Source organism: Macrobrachium rosenbergii, chromosome 12, assembly GCF_040412425.1.
Source record: "Macrobrachium rosenbergii isolate ZJJX-2024 chromosome 12, ASM4041242v1, whole genome shotgun sequence".
In the NCBI taxonomy this organism is placed as follows: domain Eukaryota; kingdom Metazoa; phylum Arthropoda; class Malacostraca; order Decapoda; family Palaemonidae; genus Macrobrachium; species Macrobrachium rosenbergii.
The window spans coordinates 27096218-27123389 of record NC_089752.1 but is presented as its reverse complement, the minus strand read 5'-3'; the positions used below and the strand labels follow the sequence as shown (position 1 = coordinate 27123389).

Genomic DNA, 27172 nt, shown 5'->3' with positions numbered 1-27172 from the left:
ATATCCTGTCCCCGGTTCCAGTCACCAGTGGTCTCCCCCAATTAGCACAGCCTCTGTCAGAACTATGCTGCTTATTTTCTAGAGAAGTGATGTGCGTCTCCAACAGCTTCCTCTTTTGATGTTAGCTCCAGCTGTGATGCTTGCAACCCTTGGAACTATGATCACTTTGGTAGTGACTTCTTTAGCACATGTGACTGTGGTTGGGGCAGTAATTGGGACAGCAGCCAAGACATCGATTCATGTAGGGACTGAGACTGCTGAAGTGCCTGACTAACAAAAAAAACACTATTACTACCTACTTTGAGATTTGGTGAAGGATGGGGAATACTTAAGGCTTAGTCTTCTAGGAGTGGCAGCACCAGGACTGCAACTCTAGCTAGAGGATATGACAGCAGCCAATCAATAGAATCAATCAATCAGTCAGTCATTTCCTGTGGCACCCACGGGGATGCATAGGGCATTGATGAACTCATGCCACCGCATTCTGTCCTGGGCTAACTCCTCAAGATCTCCCCAACACCTGTCTCCTGCTTCCCACCTCATTGTCCTTAACTACGTCTCTTTTGGCCCACCTCTACCTTTTCTACCAAGGGCAACCTACCCTGGTGTATCTCTTACTATTCCCTGTCTTCTATACACATGGCCTAGCCACTTCCAGCCTGAGAACCTAACGTACTCACCGACTGGCTGCACCCCCATTACTTCTCTAATTCTGTTATTTGATGTCCTATCCCTCCAATTAATTCCTAATATTCTTCTGAGCGCCTTATTTTCAAATGCTGAGTTTATTATCTGAAGTCACTTGACTGTACCATGACTCATGCCCATAAATCAAAATACTCCTAACCATTACCTAATAAATTTTGATTTTGCATGCACAGAAAAATTGCTATTATTCCAAATATTTTTAAGCATTCCCATTGCCTGATGAGCCTTTTTCCATAAATTCTGTGCTCAGAGAACCATCCGTATGTAAATAAGTACCTAAATATTTAAACTTATCTACTTGCTTTACAACCAATATTCACATTCATGATTTCAGTTTTTCCAACCTTTCAAGCTTCACTCACTAGACAATCCAACACTCTCTTCATCTTTTCTGGTCCCTCACAGATCAAAGCCATATCATCAGCATAATCCAAGCCAAGAAATTTCACATTTTCTCCCCAGAGTATACCTGCATCTGTTTCTCTTTTAACCCTTCTGATAACGTAATCTACAACCAATACAAACAACAGAGGAGACAGAATGCCATTTTCTCCCCAGAGTATACCTGCATCAGTTTCTCTTTTAACCCTTCTCATAATGTAATCTATGACCAATACAAACAACAGAGGAGACAGAATGCCACCCTGAATCACACCAGACTGGACTTCAAACAGATCACTCAAACACCCATCAACCATCACTTTACAAGATGTACCCTCATGCATGTTCATGATAACCATCACAAACTTTTCCAGTATTCTATAATGCCTCATGATTTTTCCCATAGTCCTTCTCGAAATACTATCAAAGGCCTTTTCAAAATCAACACAACAAAGACTTAACGGATTTTTCATTTCATTTGCTTGCTGCATTAAATGCATAACTATGAAGATCTGATCACTGCAGCCCCGCCCCTTTCTAAAACTGGCCTGTTCATCCCTCAGAATACTGTCAACCACTGGCTCCAACCTGTTAAATATTACTCTACAGAAAATTTTCAAGGGTACAGGTGACAAAGTTGATTCCCCTCCAGTTACCACACCTACTCAGATCTCCTTTCCTTGGAACTTTAATGATCACACCGTTCTTTCAACCTAATGGTATTATCCCTGTTACCCATATCTCATCTATAGAATGCTCCAAGAATACTGGACATGATTTACTAATTAAGTAAAACACCAAGGCACTTGATTACCTCTTTAAAGAATCCACTACCACCAGTTTTTGAACTGTATGACTAACTGCAAGTGTGTGAAGCTGTGATCACTCATCTGCAGACAACCAGGGTGAAGCCGAGGGCAGGCAGCATTTTTTGACCATGGAGGATCACACATGTAGTTCAGTATTGGAAGCAGACATGATCATGGGACTTTGAGGAATAGCTACTCTCCATCCAAGTTATTTTCAAGTGTAATAAAGGTGTAATTATTTATTTTAAATTCAAATAAATGAAGGTGCCAAGTGTTTGCAAAGTTATGCCTTTGTTGTTAACACTCGTAAGTTGATTAAAACATATTTATAGGGACAGATAGCAGCAGTTAGCCAATTACCTTTTGGCAGAAGACTTTGTAGTATCATTGGCTTCCTAATTTCCTTATTTGGCATCATAGAACTGCAGACGTCTTGGGTTATGAGCTTATACTTCTGACATATGTGGCGAGTTTCCATGTTTTGTCCTGGAGCTTGTACATCTGACATATGTGGCGAGTTTCCATGTTTTTCCTGAATCAGGTGACAGTTTTTGCACTTGTTTGCTTTCTTTGAACCTTCAGGTTGCATTCACCACTCTTTGTCACACAGATGCCGGGTCTTAAAATAAATTGCAATTCCGGCATATACAGTAAACCCCCCCGTATTCGCGGTCTCACGATTCGCGGACTCACCTATTTGTGGATTCCTCTATGGAACATATATATATGCATTATTCACTGAAAAAATCTGCCCATTCACAGTAATTTTCACTGAGAAATATTCACTGATTACTGTATTTTCATCTCATTTTCATGACTAAATGCACTTTTTTGTGATAAAACTATTAAAATACTCAGGTAGTGCTTGAGTTATGATATTTCACCTTACAATAATTTGATTTTGCAAGGTGGTAAGCAATTAATACCAATACAACAATATTTATAAAATATTTTAAAATTTCGCACGGGTGCATGCAGCAGCGTACAGGCAGCAAGGGAGACCAAATTACAATAGACCAGCTTCTTTTCCTCCAACTCTCTATCCCATCTTCTAGTTAAAAAAGTAACAGAGAATATTAAAAGTATTGTTAGTAGCATTATACTCTTGCATAAATGCCTACAGCCGTTACTGAAGCTGAGAAAACAATGTTCAAGCTGCTAATGGCTATAAATTATCGTGCATTGGCAACATGGATGAAACTTGACCATAATTAAAATTGAAGAGAAAGTATTTTAATCAAAACTACTGGGCATGAAAGAACACATTACTGCTATTTTTATGCTGATAAATGATAAACGTGTAAAGTTTGCATTATGATGAAATCAAGTCAAAAGAGCGAATGGAATCTTGATTTTTTTACACAAAACAAACACCCCCAAACAGCCAACATCATCTCTTGACGAAGAAAATAGCTAAATTAATTTTACGAGACGTATTTAAGTTGTATTTCGACCTAAAAACACTTCGTACAGAAAATAACCTTGCCCCATATAGATAAAGTATCTAAAGATTTATTTACACTAACTAGAAGGAAGAAAAGTGCTCTGAACTGAGTTAAACATGGCAAAATAAAACACCACCTAGATGATTTCCAAACCAAAACATTGTTCACCATGATCACAATTTATAATGCAAAAGCAACATGAGAATATATACAATATTATTGGATACAGTGAATTAAGGCATAACATTTTAAAAGACCCATGGAGAAGATGCATATTCGTTATGTTGATGTTTGTATAATACGATATGTGAATATAGAGTACAGTATAATGTAGGCTAGGCTACCGTATATGTATACGATATACCATAGTGTAGGCTAAGCTAATTCTTGTTTGTTATTCACTTTCTCTTTGTATTGAATTATCATAAGTGACTGTGCATGAACCTCTAAAATTAGCTGATATTAATAATTACTATACCTGTCTTGTACTATTACAATATGCAGTTCTAAGTGCTTTTAGAAGGGTTCTAAGTATTTGCAGGTTTTAGCTATTCATGGGGGGTGGGGTATGGTACACATCCTCCGCAAATACGGGAGGTTTACTGTATGAGTGATGGGATTGTAATGAAACTCGTTGAATTATTCACAAAATAACTTTCTTATGGTCCCATAACTGATAAAATATTGTGGCTCATCACAGCTCTGCAGGTATTGCAGTTTTCATACCCAGACTACACAAAAGGTGAGGTAAGTGATGAATAAGTACCTGAAATTTGAGGTGGTGCATTCACTGTACTACAACTGATCTTTTGTCTGTTAAAAAGAGTGCAGTATTTGAGAACTTACATCAAGCCCACATATTTGGGCATGTAAGAGTGAGGGGTTTGTATTAAAAATCTAATTTTGTTTTATAGATTTTTTTGTTTTGACCTTTAGATGTAACCATTGAAAGTAGTAAAATACATTAGACATACTCATGATGAAAGGAATTATTAGCATGAAGAGTTAGGAAAATGGTGGTGGTACTAGTAATATATGTAAATATATTTGAAAGTTTGGAATAATGTTGGAAGTGGAAGTACTAGTATAATTTGCTGTGATAATCATGATACAGTAATCCATAGTAGTTGTTAGAACTATTTGGCTAGGAGTGCTTTGGGTTGACCTAAGTTAGTTCAGTATTACTCTCATCTAAGTTTTTGGGTATTATTAACTAAATAATTACTCATACCATTTCATTGTAGTCAATAAATGGCGAAGAAATTTTTTGAATAAGTACCCATGTGTTTATTTACTAACTTGGAAAAATTTGAATACAGTGATTTTCCTGGTGCCTGTCACTCTTGGAGCTGTGAGACATTGCTACTGTATTATCCAGTGTGTTCATTTGTTTGTGCAGGAATTCATGTGATGCAATTGTTGACAGGTCTTATCAGGACTAAGCCGACTTGGTAGTAAATTCATCCTGCCTTCAGTTATAACTTTTATAGTGAAGAAACTGAATGACCCAAGGCTAGTGCAAATAACTGATGAGGAGTATGCCATTTTCTTAACACCCAAAGGCACCTTGTATAACCAGTCAGTGGTTGAAAAGTGAGTATATGAATCATTTTGTTTTGTTTGCTCTTTTTACTGGTTTGATAGGTTTACAGTATGCTTTTTATCTCTTTAATTATTTTTTTTAATAAGTTTTGAAAAAGCAAAGTATGACAAACTTAAAATCAGTATTATGTAGCTAGTATAAGCCTTAACCCACACCGTGAACCTAAGTCCAGATCTGCATGCATCATGATTGCTTTGACAGCTTTACCCCTGGCTTCCTTTATAATTTTGTGCCCTTTGGCTTAGCCATATCTCTTTGTTTATATAGTTTTAATGTTTATATAGTTTTAATAAGTAATAATTTTGAATTGTTTTCCTCAGATTCTATTTTATATATCATAGCTTCCAAGATGCACTAGTATTAAGTATACTTTATTTTGTATACCAAAGCATTCAGGATGCACCAGCATTGAATGCACTCATATTATTAAGTGAAAAATTCTAGAAAAATGAAAGCTTAATTTCTGTCGAACATCAAGAAAATTTCTGTTTTCTATAAAAGCATGATACATGTAAACTAGAAATGATGAAAACAATAAAATACGTTCTTTCCACTGTACATAAGGAAAAAGTTTTAATCTTCATTTTCATCTATGTATCTTAATGATAGTAACAAGATTATTGCAGTGTGATACAAAGTAACTCAATGTAGGAATTCACTTGCATACGATAGGTAGCCTACCATAGCATGCAATAATAAAGCACTGATATGATTGCCATCAGCATTGGGGCGCCAGGTAAATTTTGAAGAATTTGACATTTAGTAGTATAATTGTTTTGCTCTGGTTAGTTGTTCTTACTCTTTTGCTTTTGTCCATATAAAATAATTTTACACATATCATAAATAGCCTTTACTAGTTATGAAAGCCTAGTCACACTAACATGAACACTGAAAGGAGAAAAGTCCTATAGCATATGCCCAACACCTTGTTTCTTTATCTGTAAGCCAATGCTTCTCTTCTCTATGTGCCAATCCCCCATCTTGGTAGGGGATATTGAAAATTGTGATTAATGGGTTTATATAAAATCTAATTTTATTGTAAAAGCACTGATTTTTATACAGACCCATTAATCATAAATATCCAGAATTGCAATTTAGAAGGAAGGACTAAGAAAAGAATGATGGAGTTGGATTGATGTGGACCCCACAAGTGGTTGACAGTGGACCTGATAATGATCTTGGGAATGCAGGTAGCTTCCTTGAGGAAAGGATGCAATGGGAGCTTTAACCCCTGGTAGTGCACTTAACAAGCACTAAAGTGTAAACATGGGTACTTCAAAAAAATAATGTGCAAGTATGCAAAGGGGATGAAGAATGAAGTCATGAAAAGGAGGAGAATCTCCTCCTCCTCCTCAGTTTAACCCCATTTCTGTATGGGGTCGTTGTTTGGGATGAGCTGTTTCCATCTACTCTGCACTTCCATCTCCATAGCATGCCTTCCAATATGGTCTTCGTCCCTTCTCAGTAGGTGTCTGTACCATCTTGGTCTCCTCTCCTGCACTTTCTTTGTTATTTCAACCACCTTTATTGACCCTCATTTATACTCATTCCTAAGCATATCCTATCCCTCGTTACAGCAGACATCCCTCTTAACATTCATCTCAGCTACATCCATTTTCTTCCTTGTCTTTGTCATACTTTCTGTTTCTGTACAATACAGCAAGGAGGAGAATAAATGACAAAAATCCCTTGACTGATTAGGCAAGAAATAGCATAGAGCTCCTGGCTATACTGCATGAGTTGTGATAGGGTCTTCTGAGAAACATCAAATTGTGTCAAAGCCTTCATCAAAGAGAGGTCATGAGAGTGACCGATTCCAGTAGCTCAGGAAAAGGGATTGACGAGTGAGAAGGCTTAAAAGAAGCACAACTAGAGAGCCCTCACAGGGCAGAAAAGATCAATTTTAGAAGAGGAGGATACTGCAGGAAAAGTAATGGAATTCAAGAACAAGCCATTAACAGAATGAAAGGAGTTATCTCCTCCCACAACACCAACAGTTGGGATGAGAGGCTGTGTTGGAGAAACAGTATGGAGTCTACCAGAACACTGAGAAGGTGTGAGGGCAACCAGGAACACTACCTTGAATGGCCAAAATAGAGAAAGACCCACCCTCCAGTAGCCCAAAATGTGATATTGTGAGGCCATGAGGACCACAGACAACAAGAGACTGAAACTTAACCAAGCCCTGGGAACTGCAGGAGCTAAGCATTGCAACAGAGTAAAATATATCACTGTAGAACCCAGTTTTTGGTGGATTGAGCCTGAAGAAAGGATGTAAAGAGGATTCATCAACAGAGAATAGTGAGAAGAAACTGACATATAATAGAACCCTGTTTTTTGATGGATTGAGCCTGAAGAAAGGGTGTAACGAGGAAACGCCTTAACTAACACCATTTGACAATGCACTATATTACCAAAAATTAGCGGGAGGCGTCTTGTACACATTCATCAACAGAGAATAGTGCGAACAACTTGACATATCTTAGAGTTGGTTATAGTTGGAACTGAGGGCCAAGGTGGACAACGGGCCTATTTATCCTAACAAACCACAAAGCCTGTCAATTGTGCAAGAATTGGGTGTAGTTAGGACTGCTACCCACAGGACCATCACTGCCATGACCTCCTTTGAGTCCTTGGAACTACAGGAGCCAAAGAATGAGAAAGTGCAAAATACATCACTTTAGGAGCTAGTTCCTTCTGGAAGGGAACCTGAAGATTTTGTGGAATTAGGACTTATCAGAAGAGAAGGGTGAGAAGAAATTACATTACTTGGAGGGAAGAATTTGGTTGATATAGGGGCTGAGCACCAGGGTGGATGATGATCCTTTTCACTGTAACAAACTGCAAGGCTACTTGAAGGTGTAAGAACAGGGTGGAGTTAGGACTGCCATCCACATGACCACCTCTGCCATCATGTCCCCCATAACTTCCACCCCCACTCCATCCCACCCACCCAAGACTATGTTGATGATTGACACATGAGAATCTGAAGGATGGATAGAGGGCATCACAAACTCTTGGGGTGAATGAGGACACAATTGATATCTTGCACAATACTTTAAGCAAAGAACTTGATTGTCAACCAGGAAAGAAAAGTATTAGTCCTTCCCCAATATAACACCATGTTGAGGAAGAGTTAGGTCTTAAATCTGATGCCACAACTCAACAACAAGGGATTATATTCAGAGTATAAAACCAAGGAACTTGGCTTTCTGGACCAGATGACAATTCCTTGGCACTCTGAGGGGGGGCATCCCAGATTCCGTGTAAGGTACTAGAAACGTCAAGAACCTAGAAACAGGTAAGAAAAGAAGCGTCTTAAACATCTACTGTGGAAGCACTGACCTAAAAGCCAACTGAAAGGAGAGAACATATCCAGTCGCAGTGAAGCACCAGCTTCACAAAGGGAAACAAGGAAGTTATTTCCAGGAAATCAAATAACCTTCAAAGGCCATGCCCATAGAAGAAAAATTGTGGTGCAAATCTGAGAAGGACCATGGGCCTAGTGGACCTTTTCCTTCAAAAGGCAAACTAATAATACTACAGCATGTACACTCATCACCCCGACCATTATAGGGGCTAAGTCATGCACCTTCAGTGCCTTCCTTGAAGGAGTCCAGACCAGGAATGCACCTGCACCTATGGCAGTAGAGATCCAGAGAATAGAGCCACAGCAGTCATGGCCCTTTGATTACCTTAGGGCAGTATGTAGATTGGGGCAACAAGCCTTGGACAAGAACACCTAGAACCACGAAAAATACGAGAAAATACCTCCAAGAGCTTCAGGATTAGTACTTATGCAACGATTCCTAGTTCTGATGTAGCAGGGAAGCAAATTGTCCTGATCGACTGATCTCCATGATACCAGCAGCACCCTTTAGATGGCTACTGCTGGAAACAAGGCAGTGTGGTGATGAAACTATTCTTAGAGCTGGAGGATCAGGCTCAACAAGCATGCATCATTAAGTCTAAAGTAGCAAGAAGCCATCTGTACTGAACCCCAAATGAACTCTTAATATCCCTGAAGTAATTCATTGAAAGTTCTAGATGGTGTGCTTGTTTAACCAAGGCATAATTCAAGGATTAAGATAATGATGTTGTAATGTATTTAATACTGTTATTTAGACAATTTTACAGGTTTTGTGAAGAATTTATCATTTGATATTTTTCATAAAGTTTATGAAAATACGCTTTTGGGAAATATATGGAGAGGGGGGAAAACATGAAAATGAATACATAGAAAAATCAGCAAACAGTGCCTGAATCTTTGGAAAATGAGGATATTTGAGGTTGGGTTGTGTGAAGTTGTATGTTACTCCTGAACTTCATTAACAACACACGATACAATGTGTAAGATGCAAAATTTCACCTTACACTTTATACCAATGACTAAGTCTTCATGAGGTGTAGGATATGCTGCCTTAGCATATACTGCAGTAAATTAGGTTATATGGATCCAGTGTAAAATGTTGAAAGGATCTCTCCACATGTGGGTATTAACAGAAATGATGTTGTTAAAAGCAGCTAAAACTATAACTAATGTGACCAGATCAAATACAGGAACTCTAGGTCTGGGATTTTTTAAATCTTTACTCCATTATCCTTAAATAATCAGAGTTTTTATGAATAGTGAATCCAATAACAAAAAATAGATACAACCCGTGGTTGGATTCTGGAATTTTTCATACCAATTTCATCTTCACATACGTGAAAGTAATTTGATATGATGCAGAGAATACAAGTCTGCACTAATGGTTAAATGGAACCTAATTTTTGTTGTTAAAAGCAGACCTTTTGGACCCATCTTTTGAGAGGCAAATATTTTCACTCAGTGTCCTGTGTAAGTTACTGGATAATGTATGTATATAATGTATACTGTTGATACTATTTTCTGGATATTAAGATTGTTTGAAAGGCTTTTTTACTGGGAGGGAATTTGGTTTTTTGTTTTTATAATTTTTTTTATAAATTGTTTTCTTATGTCCAAAATAAAGTAATCCTTTCTGCAATTTCTATAGAATGTTAATCCTGTTCGGTTTGAGAATTTTGGTTTTCTCGGGTATGAAGACATTATCGGGACAAAATTGTAAGGGATGGTGTGTTCTGGATTTTCAAAAAGTTTGCTAATACTTAGTTATATATAAATCATTCCTTTGAAATTTCTTTATTGGAAAGGCATGATATAATAGCGCACTTATAATGGTTGTAAATAACAGACCTTCCAGATTTATTTTTTTGCACTATAATGCTTTTTAATATTTATTGGAAGTGCTTTATGCCACTGATGTTGCAGAAATACAGAATTGCAGAAAGTAATAATTATGCAATATTTATCTGTTTTTATCTTATGTTAACCTTGGTCAGGAAGATTTTTTAACAAGTAGCATGTTCTTTTTTTTACAGAGCCTTTGAGGACCACTTGAACTTGAAGAACGTTAAAAAGTCAAACAAAGTCTATAGTCACAAAGAACAGCTTTTGATGTTGGAAGAGAAAAAGAAAGACTTGGAAAAAAGAAGGAAAGAAGGGACATTGGAACTAACACCAAAACAGAAGGAGGTGTTTAAAGCACAAATGGATAAAGAAAATGCAATCAGAGACAGGTTAGTGGTAGGAAAATTAGTCTCCAGAAGGGTAGTATGTAGGTAATTTAACGAGTCAGTGAATTTTGATTGTGTCAATATAGAATGCAGTATAGCATATTGTTTCATAAAATGGAAAAACCTTGAAGATTAATAGTATCATGTCCAATTTCCTGGAAAAGTTTATAAAATTAGCTTGGGAGAAGGTAAGACATGTTATAGGAGAAAAAACAAAGCTCTATTTGTATAATCATCACTGTGTTTTCTCATAATTTTGCAACTTTTTTCTTTTAGAAAGAGAAATATTTTTATTATACCATTGTACTGTATTATTAACATATTACCACATAGGTTAGTCCTTTAGAGCTGGTATATTGTAGTACAGTGCACCCCCGCCTCTCTGTGCCTCCAGATTCACGACTTCACCTATTCATAGATTTCTCTGTGGAACATTTATATACATTATTCGCAGAAAATTTGCCTATTTGCTGTATTTTTCATAGAGAAATAAGAAATCTTCATGGATTAATGTACTTTCGTATATTTTCATTACGAAATGCACTTTTTTTTCCATAAAACTATAATAATATTCAGGTATAAGCATTTGTAGAGGGGGCTTTTGGTGCTTTGAACTATCAAAATAGGCAGTTATAAGCATTTTTAGGGAGGTTTTAAGTATTCGCGGATTTGAGTTATTCACAAGGGGCTAGTGGTGCACATCCTGTGAATATCGGGGGTCAACTGTACAGGGGATTACTGATAATGGTATGGGTGAAATAGTGTAAAATTTTGTTTTTGTTAACACTCGTAACAGTTGAGATGATCTTTCGTTTTCTTACAGAATTGAAGAACTTTCCCGTGAAGTGAACATTGCTGTGTCACTATTAGAGGCTGCTGTTGTTGGAAATGTTGACGGTCTCAGCCCATATTTTACAGAATTAATACCTCTCTTGACTTGGGCCCTTTCCTCTCCTCTTGTTGCTCAACAGATGTGCAACTTATTTGTCAGTTTAAGAAAATCAGTATTTGATGACGAAGATGATGTGTTTGGTAAGTACTTTTTTAATATTTGTAATATTTATGGTAACATACTTTTTCCATGAGTTACAGGTGACATTGCCATATAACCATCAGCGAGACCCTATGTATGTTACTCAGCATGTCTTTGCAGCTTACACTTTGGCTCGCACTACTGTTAGACTTTGTGAACCAGCCATGAGCATACCTCAGGACTGGATTGGAGAACCCGTTGAAAATGCTGCCATCAGAACACTGAAGATGCTTCACACACTGACTGTTCCCAAAAAGTAAGTTAATGTAACCTCTCACATGTTGTTTGTAAGTATTATTTGTAAAAATTTAATAGATATATATTTTTGATTAGTACATGTGATTATGACAAGGTTTTCTGATGTGATTTTTTTTTTAATTTTGAAGGGGAGCAAGAGATGATGACATAGAAAAATATTTTTGTGCACCTGGATTTGTTTACTGCTTCCCATTTTTGGAGTGGGTCTTGAGCAAGAGACTTGGAGGTACAGATATGTTTGAAACTGTTGCTGGTCAGGCTTTACAGATTATAAGTGAGCACATGGCAATGCGAGGTGCTGACGAGGAAGACTTGTACCATCCTCGTTTCCTCCCACGCAAAAGATTGCTTTCTCTTGTCATCAATGTGATAAGTAAGTAAGGCTGTGTTCTGAAACTCTTCTGTGGATAATATAGCAAGACTGCACACACTAGAGAAGTAGACAGCATGTGTCATTATGTTGATATTAGTTTTTGTTTCTCTATTGATTAAAAGGAATGTACAACTGAGTATTACTGGAGAGTAAGTGAATATCACGTAGACTTATTTTATGATTATGAAGGGCATCATTTAGATTTTTAATTGTATAGGCAGCAGCACAGGCAGAACCCAGCAGACAGCTTGTGCAGTTTTGCAAGATGTGTGCCGATGTGGTTCTGGTGAAATTGGTTGTGACACAGCTACACCAGAAGAGATCAGTGTTCTTCTGGACAAACTTCAGGCTCCTGCAGTATCAGTCAGGGATGCTGCTTTGAGGGTAAGTTATTGTCAAAATAAATTTTAAGAACTAAACTTCCTGTAATGTAGAAGCCTTTTGTTTACAAGACTTGTAGTTTACCAAACTTGGTGTTGAAAGCTTAAAATACTTATTTCACGTATCTGAAGTTTAGTATTATTATTATTATTATTTAAACAGGTTTTGTTGCTAACATTGTTAAAAGTTGGCTGATGTTTATAATATGGATAAGAGGAAAGGCAGTTCAGGATTCTAACATGTATTTATTCTTATACATTCAAACGGAAGTTCAACACTGTTGGATACTTCCAAAGAGTTGTTATCAGTTGGTAGGAAATTTTCCTATGGGTTCCCTGAGGGCTTTGACATTTCAGCTGTCTCATCAGCTATCTTCTGGATGGGGTATATTAGTCCTGGATAGAGGAGGCTCATCGGTTGTTATATAAAGGGTCCCAGGTTGCTGGTGAGAGAGGAGCTGAATTTTGATGGGCCATTAGGGGATTAGTGCTCCTGAGTAAAGCCTTCTCCCATACGTTGATGGTTGCACTCATCTCTGCTTGTAGTGTTGGAGGCAAGGAGGGTGGCTGTACTTGGATTGTTGCTTATGCTGGGTGGAGGCTCCTGTTTGGTACGATCACTTGGCTTGGGTGGCAGTGGGCAGCATTCTGCGTTCCACCATTGGCAGGAGGAAAGTTTCCTGGGTGGCTTTCAGGCTGGGCCTTTCCTTTCCAGTGGGTAGAGCCTCCAATTGGTGAAGCTGGCAATGATCAGTCACACTGTTGACAATCTCAGTATTGGGAATTTATCACTTCTCTATTTTAATGTTACAAGCTTCCTCGGCATCCTTAGCATTATTACGAATGGCACCTTCTTTAATGTGGCCAGAGATCATCTCCGAAAAGCTCATTGTGGCCATACTGATGTAAGTGCCGAGGCATTCTTGGACTGGGCATCTGTAGTAGTATGCCACACAGGTTCTTTTCAGAGGGTCTTATGTTGAAGGGGCTGGGTTGTTTTCATGATCAGGCTACTGATTCTTGCTTTTGTAGCAAATTCCCAGTTTGATCTTTTTCTCAGGATCTGTAGGGCAGACTTTTTGCGAAGGATGCTTTTGTCCTCTTTGTCCTATGCTTGAAACATACCCTTATAAAAAGAGTATTGTTCTCTAGGGTGGCAGGGCAAAATGGTCCTGTGGATGCAGTTGGTGACTTTACAGTCAGTATGCCTGCTCTAATTGGTGTGCATGTCTTTCCAAGATAGCAGTGAGAGCAAGCTCTTATAACGAAGGCGCTGATGGCAGTGCATAATTTATCCCCTAATGAGACTACTGCTGGCTCTAGATCATCTCTAAACCTTTGTTTACAGTGCTCCCCCATTTTTATGTGGGAATAGGTTCCAGAAACTACTGCCGAAATGCAAAATCCGCAGAAATGCAAAAATCCATTTTAAAAATGCTTATAACTACCAAATACCTTGTACCCCTTAAGTTAAAATGCTTATAACTGCCTGGTTTAACATTTCACTGCTTAATTTGATAGTTCAAACAAAACTATGCTGTAAATTTTCTTACTAAAACAATTTATTATCATTTCAAACAAAAATATAACTCAAATCATCATCTCAAAACACTCAAGTAACCTCACGTTACAGTACTCTTCTACCACTGTTACTCTTAAGTAGACTATATACACACCTAAAATGCTTATAACTGCCTATTTTAATGGTTCATTGCCAAACTGGACAGTTCAAACAAAAATATACCCCTGACTATCATCCCAGAACACCCTAATATTTCAAAGTCATGTTGCAAAATTGAGTTCAAGCCTACAACTGTTACTCTTCAGTATCCCCTATCATTCAGACACGCGAGTTTTCTTTGGCCTACGTAACTTTGCGCATCGTTCTCCTCGTATGGAATGCACTAGGTGTATATTTTATGTATATTTTCCTGTGTTGTCAGATGATTTTGAAATATTTATAATACAGGTACATATTTTAGGATAGTACTACTGTATATAGCATATCTAAAATACGTGGGTAGTTTAGATCAACCGGACACTTACATACCTCCAAACAAAATGGTAGGTTTGTAAATTATGTCATGTTAGTATTTTCGTGATTACATTAAAACCCCCATATTCGCGTTCTCACGATTTGTGGACTCACGTATTCACAGATTTCTCTTTGGAACAACTATATCCATCCATTATTCGCAGAAAATTAGCCCAGTCGTTGTATTTTTCACTGAGAAATATTCACTAAATACTGTATTTTCATCTCATTTTCATGACTAAATACACTTTTTGAGATAAAATATTAAAATACTCGGGTAATGGTTGAGTTACGATAACTCACCTTACAATAATTCGATTTTGCAAGGTGGTAAGCAATTAATAGTGAAACGACAATATTATTTATAAAATATTTTAAAAATTTGCGCAGGCGCAGGCAGCAACGTAATCAGGCAGTGAGAGAGACCAAATTACAGTAGACAACTTTTCCTCCATCTCTTTATCCCATCTTCTAGTAAAAAAGCAAAAGAGAATGATAAAAGTATTGCTAGTAACATTATACTCTTGCATAAATTCTTACAGCCATAAACAACCAACCAAGAAACTGTTGTTTTGCTTAACTGTAACCAAACCAGATAACAACAGCCATTTACCTGTATTGTATGGTAATAAACAATTACCGTAGGTTATGGCACAAATAACGTCAAGTAGAATAGGACTGATATATTTTTTACATTATACCCTTATTCGATATGGATAAAAGATCGTCAACGAAATATACTGCTAAATTTAAGCTGCAAGTTGTAGCTGAAGCTGAGAAAACAATGTTCAAGCTGCTAATGACTATACTGGAAATTATCGTGCATTGGCAACATGGATGAAACTTGATCGTAATTAAAATTGGAGAGAGAGTATTTTAATCACAACTATTGGGGATAAAAGAACACATTACTGTTATTTTTACGCCGATAAACAATAAATACTTAAAGTTCGTATTATGATGAAATCAAGTGAAAATAGTGAACGGAATCTTGAATTTTTTTTTAAACAAAACAAACGGCCATCGTAATCTATTAACGAAAATAATAGATAAATTATTTTCACAACGAGATGTATTTTAGCTATATTTCAACTTATAAAGTATCTAGACTCTAGAGATTCATTGACGCTAACTAGAAGCAGGAAAGGCGCTCAGAACTGAGTTAAATGCGGCAAAATAAACACAGCGTAAACATTTCCAAACCAAAACACTGATCGCTATGAACCCAATTTTTAATACAAAAGCAATATAAGAATATTTACAATATTGTTGGATACAGTGAATTAAGGCACAACATTTTAAAAGATGCATATGCATTATGTTGACATTTGTATAATACAGGTTGACCATCACTAATCCGGCATCATTGGGACCTGGAGGGTGCCGGATTAGCCATTTATTAGGCTAGAATACACGAAATCCAGTAGCTAAGCACCTCATCTTAGAATTAAAATATCCTATAAATCAGTACAAGTTGGTTAATAAAGAAAAGACAATTATCAAATACAGGTAGTGCTCGAGTTACGATAATTCGACTTTCGATATTTCGAGTTTACGATTACGATGGGGTTAGCAATTAATACCGGTACGAAAATATTTAGGAAATATGTTTAGAATTCGCGCAGGCGCAGGCAGCAGGTACAATCAGTCAGTGAGAGAGACCAACGTACAATAGAATAACTTCTTTTCCTCCATCTCTTTATTCCATCTACTAGTTAAAAAAGTAAAAGAGAATGATAAAAGTACAGTATTATTAGTAACGTTATACTCTTGCGTAAATGCATACAGCCATAAACAACCGAACGGGAAACTATTGTTTTGCTAATAATCGTATTGAATAACAACTGTTTTGCTTGTATTTCAACATCGTACGATAATACAAAATTACCGTATTTATGTTACAAGTGACGTTAACCCTCTAACGCCGAGCCTCTATTTACAAAAACGTCTCCCGTATGCCGGCGGCGTTCGGGAGTTAGTGCCAAGTGGAAAAAAGTTTTTTCAAAAATCACAGCACGCTTAGTTTTTAAGATTAAGAGTTCATTTTTGGCTCCTTTTTTTTTGTCATTGCCTGAAGTTTAGTATGCAACCATCAGAAATAAAAAAAAATATCATTGTCATATATAATAAATATTGAAATATATGACAGCGCAAAAAAAAATTTTCATATATAATTTTATACAAATCGTGCTGTGAGCAAAATGGTTAAAGCTAACGGGTTTTCAATTTTTTCTTTGTATTGTACACTAAATTGCGATGATTTTGGTATATAACAAATCGTAAAACGATCAAAGCAACACAGAGAAAATATTATCACAAAATGATGCATGAATTCGTAACGCTCAGACGTAAAAAATGTTTTTTTCAAAAATTCACCATAAATCGAAATATTGTGCTAGAGACTTCCCGTTTGTTGAAAAATGAAGCTAATTGATTGAATATTACTAGACTGTAAGTGTTTTAGCTTACAATTGCAGTTTTCAACCATTTCGGTCGAGTTAAAGTTGACCGAAAGTAGAATTTTTTCTATTTATCGTGATTTATAGAAAAATATTTCAGAACTGATAAAAGCTACAACAATGAGTTATTTTCTGTTGTATTCTACATGAAATTGCGCACATTTTCATATATAAAAGTTTATGTAACGACTAATGTAAAACGATGCAAACATTACGACAACGGGACGAAAGAATTTCTGAGATGTTCAGCCGAGTTACTGAGCGGACGTAAGGAAAAAATTTTTTCAAAAATTCACCATAAATCGAAATATTGTGCTAGAGACTTCCAATTTATTGCAAAATGAAGGTATATGATTGAATATTACTAGAATGTAAGAGTTTTAGCTTAAATTGTGTTTTTCGACCATTTCGGTCGAGTTAAAGTTGACCTTTGGTTGAAATTTTGGCAGTTATCGTGATTTATGTGAAAATATTTCAAAACTGATAAAAGCTACAACCATGAGTTATTTTCTGTTGTATTCTACATGAAATTGCGCACATTTTCATATATAAAACTTTATGTAACGACTAATGTAAAACGATGCAAACATTACAACAACGTGATTGAAAGAATTTCTGAGATGTTCGCCGAGTTATCACACAGAGACGCGGAAAAATTTTTTTTTTCAAAAATTCACCATAAATCAAAATATTGTGCTAGAGACTTCCAGTTTGTTGCAAAATGAAGGTACATGATTGACTATTACTAGAATGTAAGCGTTTTAGCTTATAATTGCGTTTTTCGACCATTTCGGTCAAGTTAAAGTTGACCGAAGGTTGAAATTTTGGCAGTTATCGTGATTTATATGAAAATATTTCAAAACTGATAAAAGCTACAACCATGAGTTATTTTCTGTTGTATTCTACATGAAATTGCGCACATTTCTATATATAAAACTTTATGTAACGACTAATATAAAACGGTGCAAACATTACGACAACGTGATTAAAGAATTTCTGGCGCGGACGTAAGGAAAAAAGTTTTTTCAAAAATTCACCATAAATCGAAATATTGTGCTAGAGACTTCCAATTTATTGCAAAATGAAGGTAAATGATTGAATATTACTAGAATGTAAGAGTTTTAGCTTACAATTACGTTTTTTTACCATTTCGGTCGAGTCAAACTTGACCGAAGGTTGAAATTTTGGCAGTTATCGTGATTTATATGAAAATATTTCCAAACTGATAAAAGCTACAACCATGGGTTGTTTTTTGTTGTATTTTTCTGAAATTGCGCACATTTTTATATATAAAACTTTATGTAACGGCTAATATAAAACGGTGCAAAAATTACGACAAAATGACGAAAGAATTTCTGAAATTTTCGGCCGAGTTACCGCACGGACGTAAGGAAAAATTTTTTTTTCAAAAATTCACCATAAATCGAAATATTGTGCTAGAGGCTTCCAATTTGTTGCAAAATGAAGGTAAATGATTGAATATTACTAGAATGTAAGAGTTTTAGCTTACAATTGCGTTTTTCGACCGTTTCGGTCGAGTCAAAGTTGACCGGAGGTTGAAATTTTTTGTAGTCGACGTATGGTACGTCCACTCGGCACCCAACAGACAATTTTAGTCGACGTATGATACGTCCAGTCGGCGTTTAAGGGTTAAGTTATGTACAATAGGACCGATGTATTTTGTACACTGTACCCTTATCCGCTTTGGAGAAAAGATCGGCAGGGAAATATACTGCTACAGTAACTTAAAGCTGTAAGTTGTAGCTGAAGCTGAGAAAACAATGTTCAAGCTGCTAATGACTATAAATTATCGTGCATCAGCAACATGGATGAAACTCGACCGTGAATAGAACTTAAGGGAATGTATTTTAATCAAAACTACTGGGCATGAAAGAATACAAATTACTACTGTTTTCACGCCGATAAAAGATAAGTACATAAAGCTCGTGTTATGATGAAATCAAGTGAAAATGGCGAATGGAATCTTGATTTTTTTTACACAAAACAAACATGCCCCCAAACGTCCAGCCGCGATTCCCGCGAACATCATATATTAACGAAAAAATAGCTAAATTAATTTCACAACGAAACGTATTTGTTATATTTCGACTTAAAAACACTTCGTATAACGAAAAATATCCGTGTCTCAAATAAATAAAGTATCCATATTCATTTACGCTAACTAGAAGCAAGAAAAGCGCTTTGAACTTGTTAAATGCGGCGAAATAAACACCACGATATCATTCCCAAAAGAAAACATTGATCGCAATTTATAATACAAAAGCAATATGAGAATATACGCAATTGGAAACAATGTAGTAAAGCATAACTTGTTAAAAGATCTATGAAAAAGATGCACATTCGTTATGTTGATGTTTGTATAATACTGTTAATATGTAATATGTGAATACAGTTCAGTATAATGTAGGCAAGGCTACCAGTTTGTTGATGCAGCACACTGTGCCACCAAATCGAAGCGGCCGGCGAGCGAGTTAGCGCAGCGACCCGGGAAATTTGAAAATCAGTGCGGAAACATTGGAAATTACTCTAGCCGAAATTTGTGCCGGATTACTGATTGTTCCGGACTACTGATTGCCGGATTAGTGATGGTCAACCTGTATAATATGTGAACATAGAGTAGGCTATGCTACCGTTTATGTATACGATATATCTTTGTGCAGGCAAAGCTAACTCTTGTTTGTTATTCAATGTCTCATTGTATTGAATTATCATAAGTCACTTTGCATGAACCTCTAGAATTAGCTGATATTATTAATTACTATACTGTGTACAGTGTGTAAAGAGTATATTTTATAGTGTAGGCTAGGCTACCATATATGTATACATGGTACTGAGTACCCTAGTGTAGGCTAGGCTATGTTCGAGATATGTTTTGATATTTCTTAAGTTTTTTCCAACAAACAATAGTTTTTTTGGAACCTAACCCCATCGTATGTAGGATAATACCTGTATAGGCATTTTTAGTTTGTTTTGTGTGTGTTTGAACTATGAAAATAGGCAGTTCTAAGTGTTTTTAGAAGGGTTCTAAGTATTCGCGGGTTTTAGCTATTTGCGGGTGGGGGGGGGTACGCATCCCCGCGAATACGGGGGCTTTACTGTACATACAAATACATTTATGATAAAAAAAATTATTTCTTACAGTAAGTTGTTATTAATCTTTGAAATGATATTAATATCATTTACAAGTCATCTTAAACATTTTACCCTTAAAAATATATATGTACAACAGAGAGAGAGAGAGAGAGATTTTTCAGTATCATTCATAACTGTTTTATTTAACCGCCAAATGGCCTACATATAATAATAATAATAATAATAATAATAATAATAATAATAATATATACCAATTATTGCTTTTTCTCTGCTACTGCATCGGGTGATAGCTTTCCGATGTTATTCATCTTCAGGAGGGAAATAGTCGAAGTACAGGAACTCCATATGTCCATGTATTTCAATATGGAGGACATAATCCGTAGAGTTTTCTACAATGTATTTGTCAATTAGAGCTTAAAATTATTTCGCCAACATTTCTCCCAGTTCCAACTGGGTATGATCACGGCTGAGGGTAGGAGTAGATTGATGTTGATGGACGGGTTTACTCAACATATAGTCAGGGGTCAGCAGGGGGTAGGCCTCTTGCTGAATTTTGATTGGCTGGGGCGGGGAGCTGGTCTCCTATTGGCTGTTGAAAGTTTTCTTCAAGCCAACTTTTCAGGCATGAAGGTCACTCTGCTGCAGTCTTGCTGACCATTGGGGTAGGGGCGTGGCATCACTGGGCGGTGCATGACGTTGCGTGACATCATGGCCAGGTGTTCTACGTCTATTCCCATTGGTGGCAATATTATTTGTCTGATACGGTGTTTCTAGGCCAGAGGTGTCGCTCGTTCTGGTCTCAGTCGCAGGTCTTGGTATTATGGTCCCTCTTATATTTGTAGGAAGGAAGAGCACTTCCTGCGTCGTATTGAGAGAGGGCTTCTCTTGCTGGATGAGGAGCGCCTCCAGTAGTCTTAGATGTCTCAAGTCTGGGGCTCTCCCAATTATCGTAGTGTTTTTGGTAATTCTGTCATGGGAGATGACATCCTGGTGTGAGTTTCTAGTATGGATTTATATCGCTCCTCCTTGTGCTTGACATGAAATTCTCTTGGCATCTAAACTGGTAGACCTTATCAGTTTGTTTCAGAAGATCTCTTGTTGGTGGGGTTGGGTTATTTTTCATGATTAAATCCCTCTTGTGCGTTGATTTTGATAGTATACTGAGAGGTCCAGCTTGTTGTCAACTCCGGTGGGGAATACTTTTTCTGTGGTAATTTTCCCCATGATAATTTCATCTTCTCGATATCGCAGGTGCATTCTCACTTTGTAGTACAGCTTGATTTTCTCTTGGGGATGGGGCTGCGGCCTCTCTCACTCATCGTGCTATCGATCCAGCGCTGCACGTACTTCTCTGCTTACTGGCTTGGAGTACCCATTGTTAATGAGCATCTGGGAGACACAGTCGAGTTCTTGGTGGGTGTCCTGCCAGGTAGAGCAGTGAGTAAGGGCTCTCTTCACGTAGGCCTTGATGGTTGTGTTCTTATACCTCGCAGGGCACTCGCTGTCTCCATTCAGGCAAAGGCCCAAAGTTAGTCTGCTTGCAGTCTTGCAGATGAGTACATCAAGGCAGGGGGGGGCTGGCTGTTACTGCTGAATTCAATGGTGTAATTCAGGGAACTGCACTGCTGGAATGTGCGGCAGATAGCTTCTACCTCATTTTCGTTGTCTGCTTGCACGAAGATGTCGTCTGTGTATCAGGCGTACTTGTGAGGTTTTCGTATATGGGAAAAGACTCATTCCTCCACAGTTCCCTCATAGAAGTTCGCAAAGGCGAGCCCATGGCCACCCCATCTTTCTGCCTATACATCTGGCCCTTATGGGTGGAAAAAAGGAACCTTCTTAATGCATATCTCAAAGAGGGCCCGCAGAGATCCTTCCAGGATATTCAATTGAGGCATAGAAGGGTCCCTATAGACACAGTCAATGGTGAGGTCAATGGTCTCATCGACAGGCATATTGGTGAATAAGGACTCAACGTCCAAGGAGGTGATGGTTCCTGTCCCGGGGGAATCTCGGATTTCTTCCAAAAATTCCATAGAGGAGCACAGGCTATGTCTACTTGGTATGTAGGGTGTCAAGATTTGATTGAGGCATTTGGCCAGCCCATATGTAGGTGCTGGCATCTGACGGATGATAGGGCGAAGGGGATTTCCAGGCTTGTGAGTCTTAACATTGCCATACAGATATCCAAGCTATGGTCTCCGATGATGGGCGGGAGGGGTGTTGCATTGGTCGCTGCGTTGACAGTGCTTAGCTTCTTTCTTAATGTCGTCTGTAGGGTTCTTAAAGAGGTGCTCAAACTTTGTTTGGTCAGACAAGATTTCATTCAACTTGTGGTCGTACTTGGCAGTCTTGATTAGAACAAAGGCTGCTGTCTTGTCTGCACGGTGCATGGTGATAGCTTCTCTTTGTCGCAGCTTTTTGGGAGCTTCTTTCATCTCATGGGAGAGGATGCAGCAATTTCATTTAACATTACCCGCCTAAAAGAGGGTTTTTACCTTAAAGAACTGTAATAAAAAAATTTATGCATATCTATAGTAAATTATGTGAAATTTTGACAAACAAATACATATTCCCTGTCTTTTCCAAAGCTCCGAAGTGAAGGGGGAGGTTGGACCTGTCATATATGTCTCAAATATCTGACCGTGAAGGGTCACAGTCAGATATATTATTATTATTGTAGGCAGTCCCCGGTTTATGATGGGGGTTCCGTTTTTACGCTGCGTCGTAAACCGAAAAATCGTCGAAAATCGTCAAAAATCCTAAGAAAACCTTACTTTTAATGCTTTGGGTGTAATGAAAATGATGTAAATGCATTTTTATTGAGTTTTCCATCAAAAAGGCCTCCAAATTTTGATTATTCTGCCATTTCGGAGCCATATTTCTTCCATCAGATCGGCGTACGACGTGTCGTAACCCCGGAACATGCGTCGTAAACCGGGAAATAATTTGTGATGAATATATTTGAAAAGCGTCGTAAGCCAGACCCGTCGTAAACCGGGGACTGCCTGTATTATTATTATTATTATTATTATTATTTGAAAATTGGTAGTTATTACAGTATTAGGTAAATCATTTATTTATCATACAAATGTGGTTAGTCCCCACCGTCTCTCATAAATTTATTAAAAAATTCTTGTGCCGTCATTCTCTCTCTCTCAGTATACACATTATTTTAATGAGAAAATACAGTAATTAGTGAATACACAGTGTTGCTCTGCAAAAAAAAGCCAACTATTGATCATTTTCGAGATATGGTCCAAAGAAAAATCCGCAAATTAGAGAAATTTCCCCCCACGGACAATTGAATGATGTGTTCTACAAAAATCTGCAACAAAATGAAACGCAGAAATGTGAAATGCGTAAAAAGGGGGGGGGACACTGTACCTTGTAAGTCATGCTTGATCATCCTCTGTAGGTCTTGAAGTTGTAATCATTCACCTTGTGCTGAAATTGTACCTGATCATAATCATTTCTTCCTTGGTTGGGCTCAAGTATGTGGTTCATGCAGAATGTCTGGAGCATCTTCCTTTGTATCTGATGTTCATGATTAGTGCCCTAGCATGGTTGATAATTTTGAGGTGTATGACATCACTTTGTTAATTAAAGGCTAGAGTCAAGTTGTAACCTTGCAAATTTAAGCTGTAATGGGTCATTTTATATCTGAAAGCACTATAGAGGTTGAACTTGAAAATGGGCATTCCATAGTTCCTTTGCCCATTTTCTATAGTGTTTGGGTATTTTTTTGTGCCAAAGTTCTAACTACAGTTTACATAATGTATTATACTTACTGTAAAATTTTTAATTTATCCCTAAAAAGTCAGCTTTTGAAAGAGGGTGTCACTGTTCATCTGGCAGTGATGTGCTCAGAAATTCTTAGGTGTATGGTTGAATAGTAAAATTTCATGCTTAAATGTATGTACAGTACTTGATTTTCAGAATAGGCAGTCACACTACTGCAAATCATTGTTAATCAAATGTATATAAAAAGGGTTCCTACATTAAAGTTTTCTTAAAGTTATTTAGTTTAATTTTGTGAGCATGTGCTCTTAAATTCTAAAGAGCGGTGGTTAAAAGAAATGTAATTTCACTGTATCTCTACTACAGGTAAGGAAGTCATTCTTAATTGAAGGTATAACAACTGTTCCTAACGTGAATTGTTTTTTAAAGTCATTACGTTATGCAATCTCTTAAAGTCTTAAGATTTGTTGTTAAGACAACTGCAGTTACCTTAGCCTACCACCTCCCACTGTGTGAGTTGGAAACATCACTGTTTAATCCATTACATACCAGTAAATTAGGCAATTGTAACTCTAACCAAAATGTTCATTTGTCACAACAAGCTTTCAAGGTAATGTAAGTTTGACCAATTAGAACCTGTTTTAGTTTACCCTGCACAACTTTTGTTTCAAATTCCCCTCTCCCCCCACTGATGACCAATTGTATGAATCTAGAATATTGACTTAATGGTTTATTGAAGTATTTATTACAGTCTTAGTAATATGCCAGTGCATCTCATTTGTTTTCTGTCCTCAAAATTCACGTAATAAGATGGAAACTAAAGTAATTTTTCTATTTTAAAAATATTGTTTATATCCTGAATGTTTTTTATATATGTACTTTCATATTCACTTGAATATTCTGAATCAGTTTTTAATGTAATTATTGAGGAAACGTATGAAAATTGAAATTTAAAAGGTGCAAGGCATCAAAATAATGGTTATGGTCCTTGAAAAATGTGTGTGCCTTTCAGGTGGTTTGAGCGTCTGTAGTTTTCCATTTAGTTTTTTCCTCTGTTGTCAGCCTGCAAGGATGCATTCGAGGGTGTACAGTAAACCCCCAGTATTCGCGGGGGATGCGTACCACACCCCCCCCATGAATAGCTAAAATCCGCGAATACTTAAAATCCCTCTAAAAACACTTAGAACTGCCCATTTTGATAGCTTAAACCAAGAAAAACCCTGTAAAAATGCTTATACCTGAGTATTTTAATAGTTTTATCACAAAAAGTGCATTTATTCATGAAAATTATATGAAAATACAGTAATTAGTGAATATTTCTCAGTGAAAAATACCGCGAATAGGCAAATTTTCCATGAAAAATGGCTAGATATCATATGTTCCACAGAGAAACCTGCGAATGCGTGAGTCCGCGAACCATGAGAATGCGAATACGGGGTCTTTACTGTATACAAGATTTTGTTGATGATTAGAATGTTTTTATTGAATATGGTTTGATTTTTCTCATTTGTTATTGTATAGGATGTCATCCAAAGAGGAGAAAGAAAAGTCATTTTGTGTCTGTGAGGTAAGAGGATTCAATACCCAGCTTTACTCTTCAGTTTATGATGGTCACAACGAATGTGTTACATGTAGGAACAAGGATTATTCTTTTAACGATTGCTGTGATCATTGTGTTGGTTGATCAGATGAAATGATGAATGTTTAAAGGATAAATAGAGGCGAGAAATAGATGAGAATAGGAAAAGAGGGAAAAAAGATTCTTCTGACTCTAGGACAGGAAGTGAGGTTAGGAGTAAGAGTTTCTCATCTTTTTACAACCTTTCAGATAACTCTTCCTGCTCTTCCTGTTTTCCTAGTAATGCTTCTTCAAAATTTTCATATCCTCTCCAAGCTCCTGGTATTGTTCAGGATGTGAAGTTTGGCAAATTAGAAGCTGATGTAGCTAGTCTTAGGGCTAATGTATGAAAAATTTAAGGCGGCAACCTCCTCAACACTAGCTGCTTTACTGGCCCAATTTAGTTTTCCTTTTTGGGGTTTCCACCGTGTGCAGAGGAAGTGCCTATGCCCTTCCTCCTTGTTACCCATACTCTAGCCAAGCCTTGTGATGCTCCTTCTACTGTTGGAGGTACAAGTATATCTTAGTTTAACCAGACCACTGAACTGACTAACAGCTCTCCTAGGGCTGGCCCGAAGGATTAGATTTATTTTTATTTTATTATTCGGTATTCTCATGGAGGCGTTCTTGCATCAGAAGCTCACTTGCCAGTAAGCACTCACCTACTATCAGACACACGCTTAATAGCAGGTGCTCGCCTGACACTGGATGCTTCCCTAATGTTAGACTTTCGCTTGGTACCAGGTGCTCGCATTCTTCTTCTTGGTGGCGGTCTGGCTATGCCGGTTATCTTCACGTTCTTTGTCCAATGTGAGGGAGTTTCGTGGGTGTAGCCGCAATCGGGTGTGTGAATGCATTTATTCTCCACATTCTTCTTCCTTTTTTATGCATTCGCATCAACTTTTGATGCCTCATAAGACAGCGCTAGTTTCTCCCACAGATCAGAGAAATAGGAGCTTCTATCATTCTGTCTCGTCGTCGCCATTGGCGATGCTTAAGGCACAGATGCCTCTGTAGTTCTTATTCTTGTCAAGCGTCATGCTTCCAGTCTTGGTCACGTTTTTTCTCATCTGGGGCTTTGCCTGAGCATTGTAGGCATTTCCTTCAACTGTGTTCAACATCGCAGATGCTTTGGGCTGCTTCCCAGTCTCCAAGACAGGATTTGAGGTATTCTCGAGCCTCTTGTAGGTCCTCTTGGTCGCCTTTGAAAGTTTTTCTAGCCTAACCCGTCCAAAAATGCTACAATTATGTGATCCACCCACCTTTTCACGTTGTTCCTCTTTTATTATACAATCCAGCTTATGACTACAAAAACCACAAAACAGACTTACAACCCAAAATTAACAACCTAGCCATCAGAGCTCTCTCTGCGCACTATACTCTGTTCAATACTCCTGCCTGCATTTGTTTACATTTTGCTCTATCCCATCATTTTTGTCCTGTGACATCACAACAAGAACAGATACTTTTAAACATGAGGAATGCTTTGCTATAAAAATATCTTATAAAATTAAACATTTTGTAATACCCATACCATTTCACTAATGCAGAAAATAAAAATAGAATAATAATGATTAACTTATAAAACTAAAAGAGTTCAGAGGTCTGGTTAAACAA

The 27172-nt window shown here is 37.3% G+C and overlaps 1 protein-coding gene across 1 annotated transcript in view; it reads left to right on the top strand.

Moving 5' to 3' along the window:
• LOC136843979 (stalled ribosome sensor GCN1) overlaps window positions 1–27172 on the top strand; it is a 194685-nt gene that overhangs the window by 89474 nt on the left and 78039 nt on the right. Inside the window, exons 14-19 of the mRNA XM_067112996.1 lie at window positions 4770–4936; window positions 10350–10547; window positions 11368–11576; window positions 11698–11833; window positions 11964–12208; window positions 12426–12592. Of these exons, the coding sequence (XP_066969097.1) occupies window positions 4770–4936; window positions 10350–10547; window positions 11368–11576; window positions 11698–11833; window positions 11964–12208; window positions 12426–12592 (1122 nt within the window). The remainder of the gene's footprint in view (window positions 1–4769; window positions 4937–10349; window positions 10548–11367; window positions 11577–11697; window positions 11834–11963; window positions 12209–12425; window positions 12593–27172) is intronic.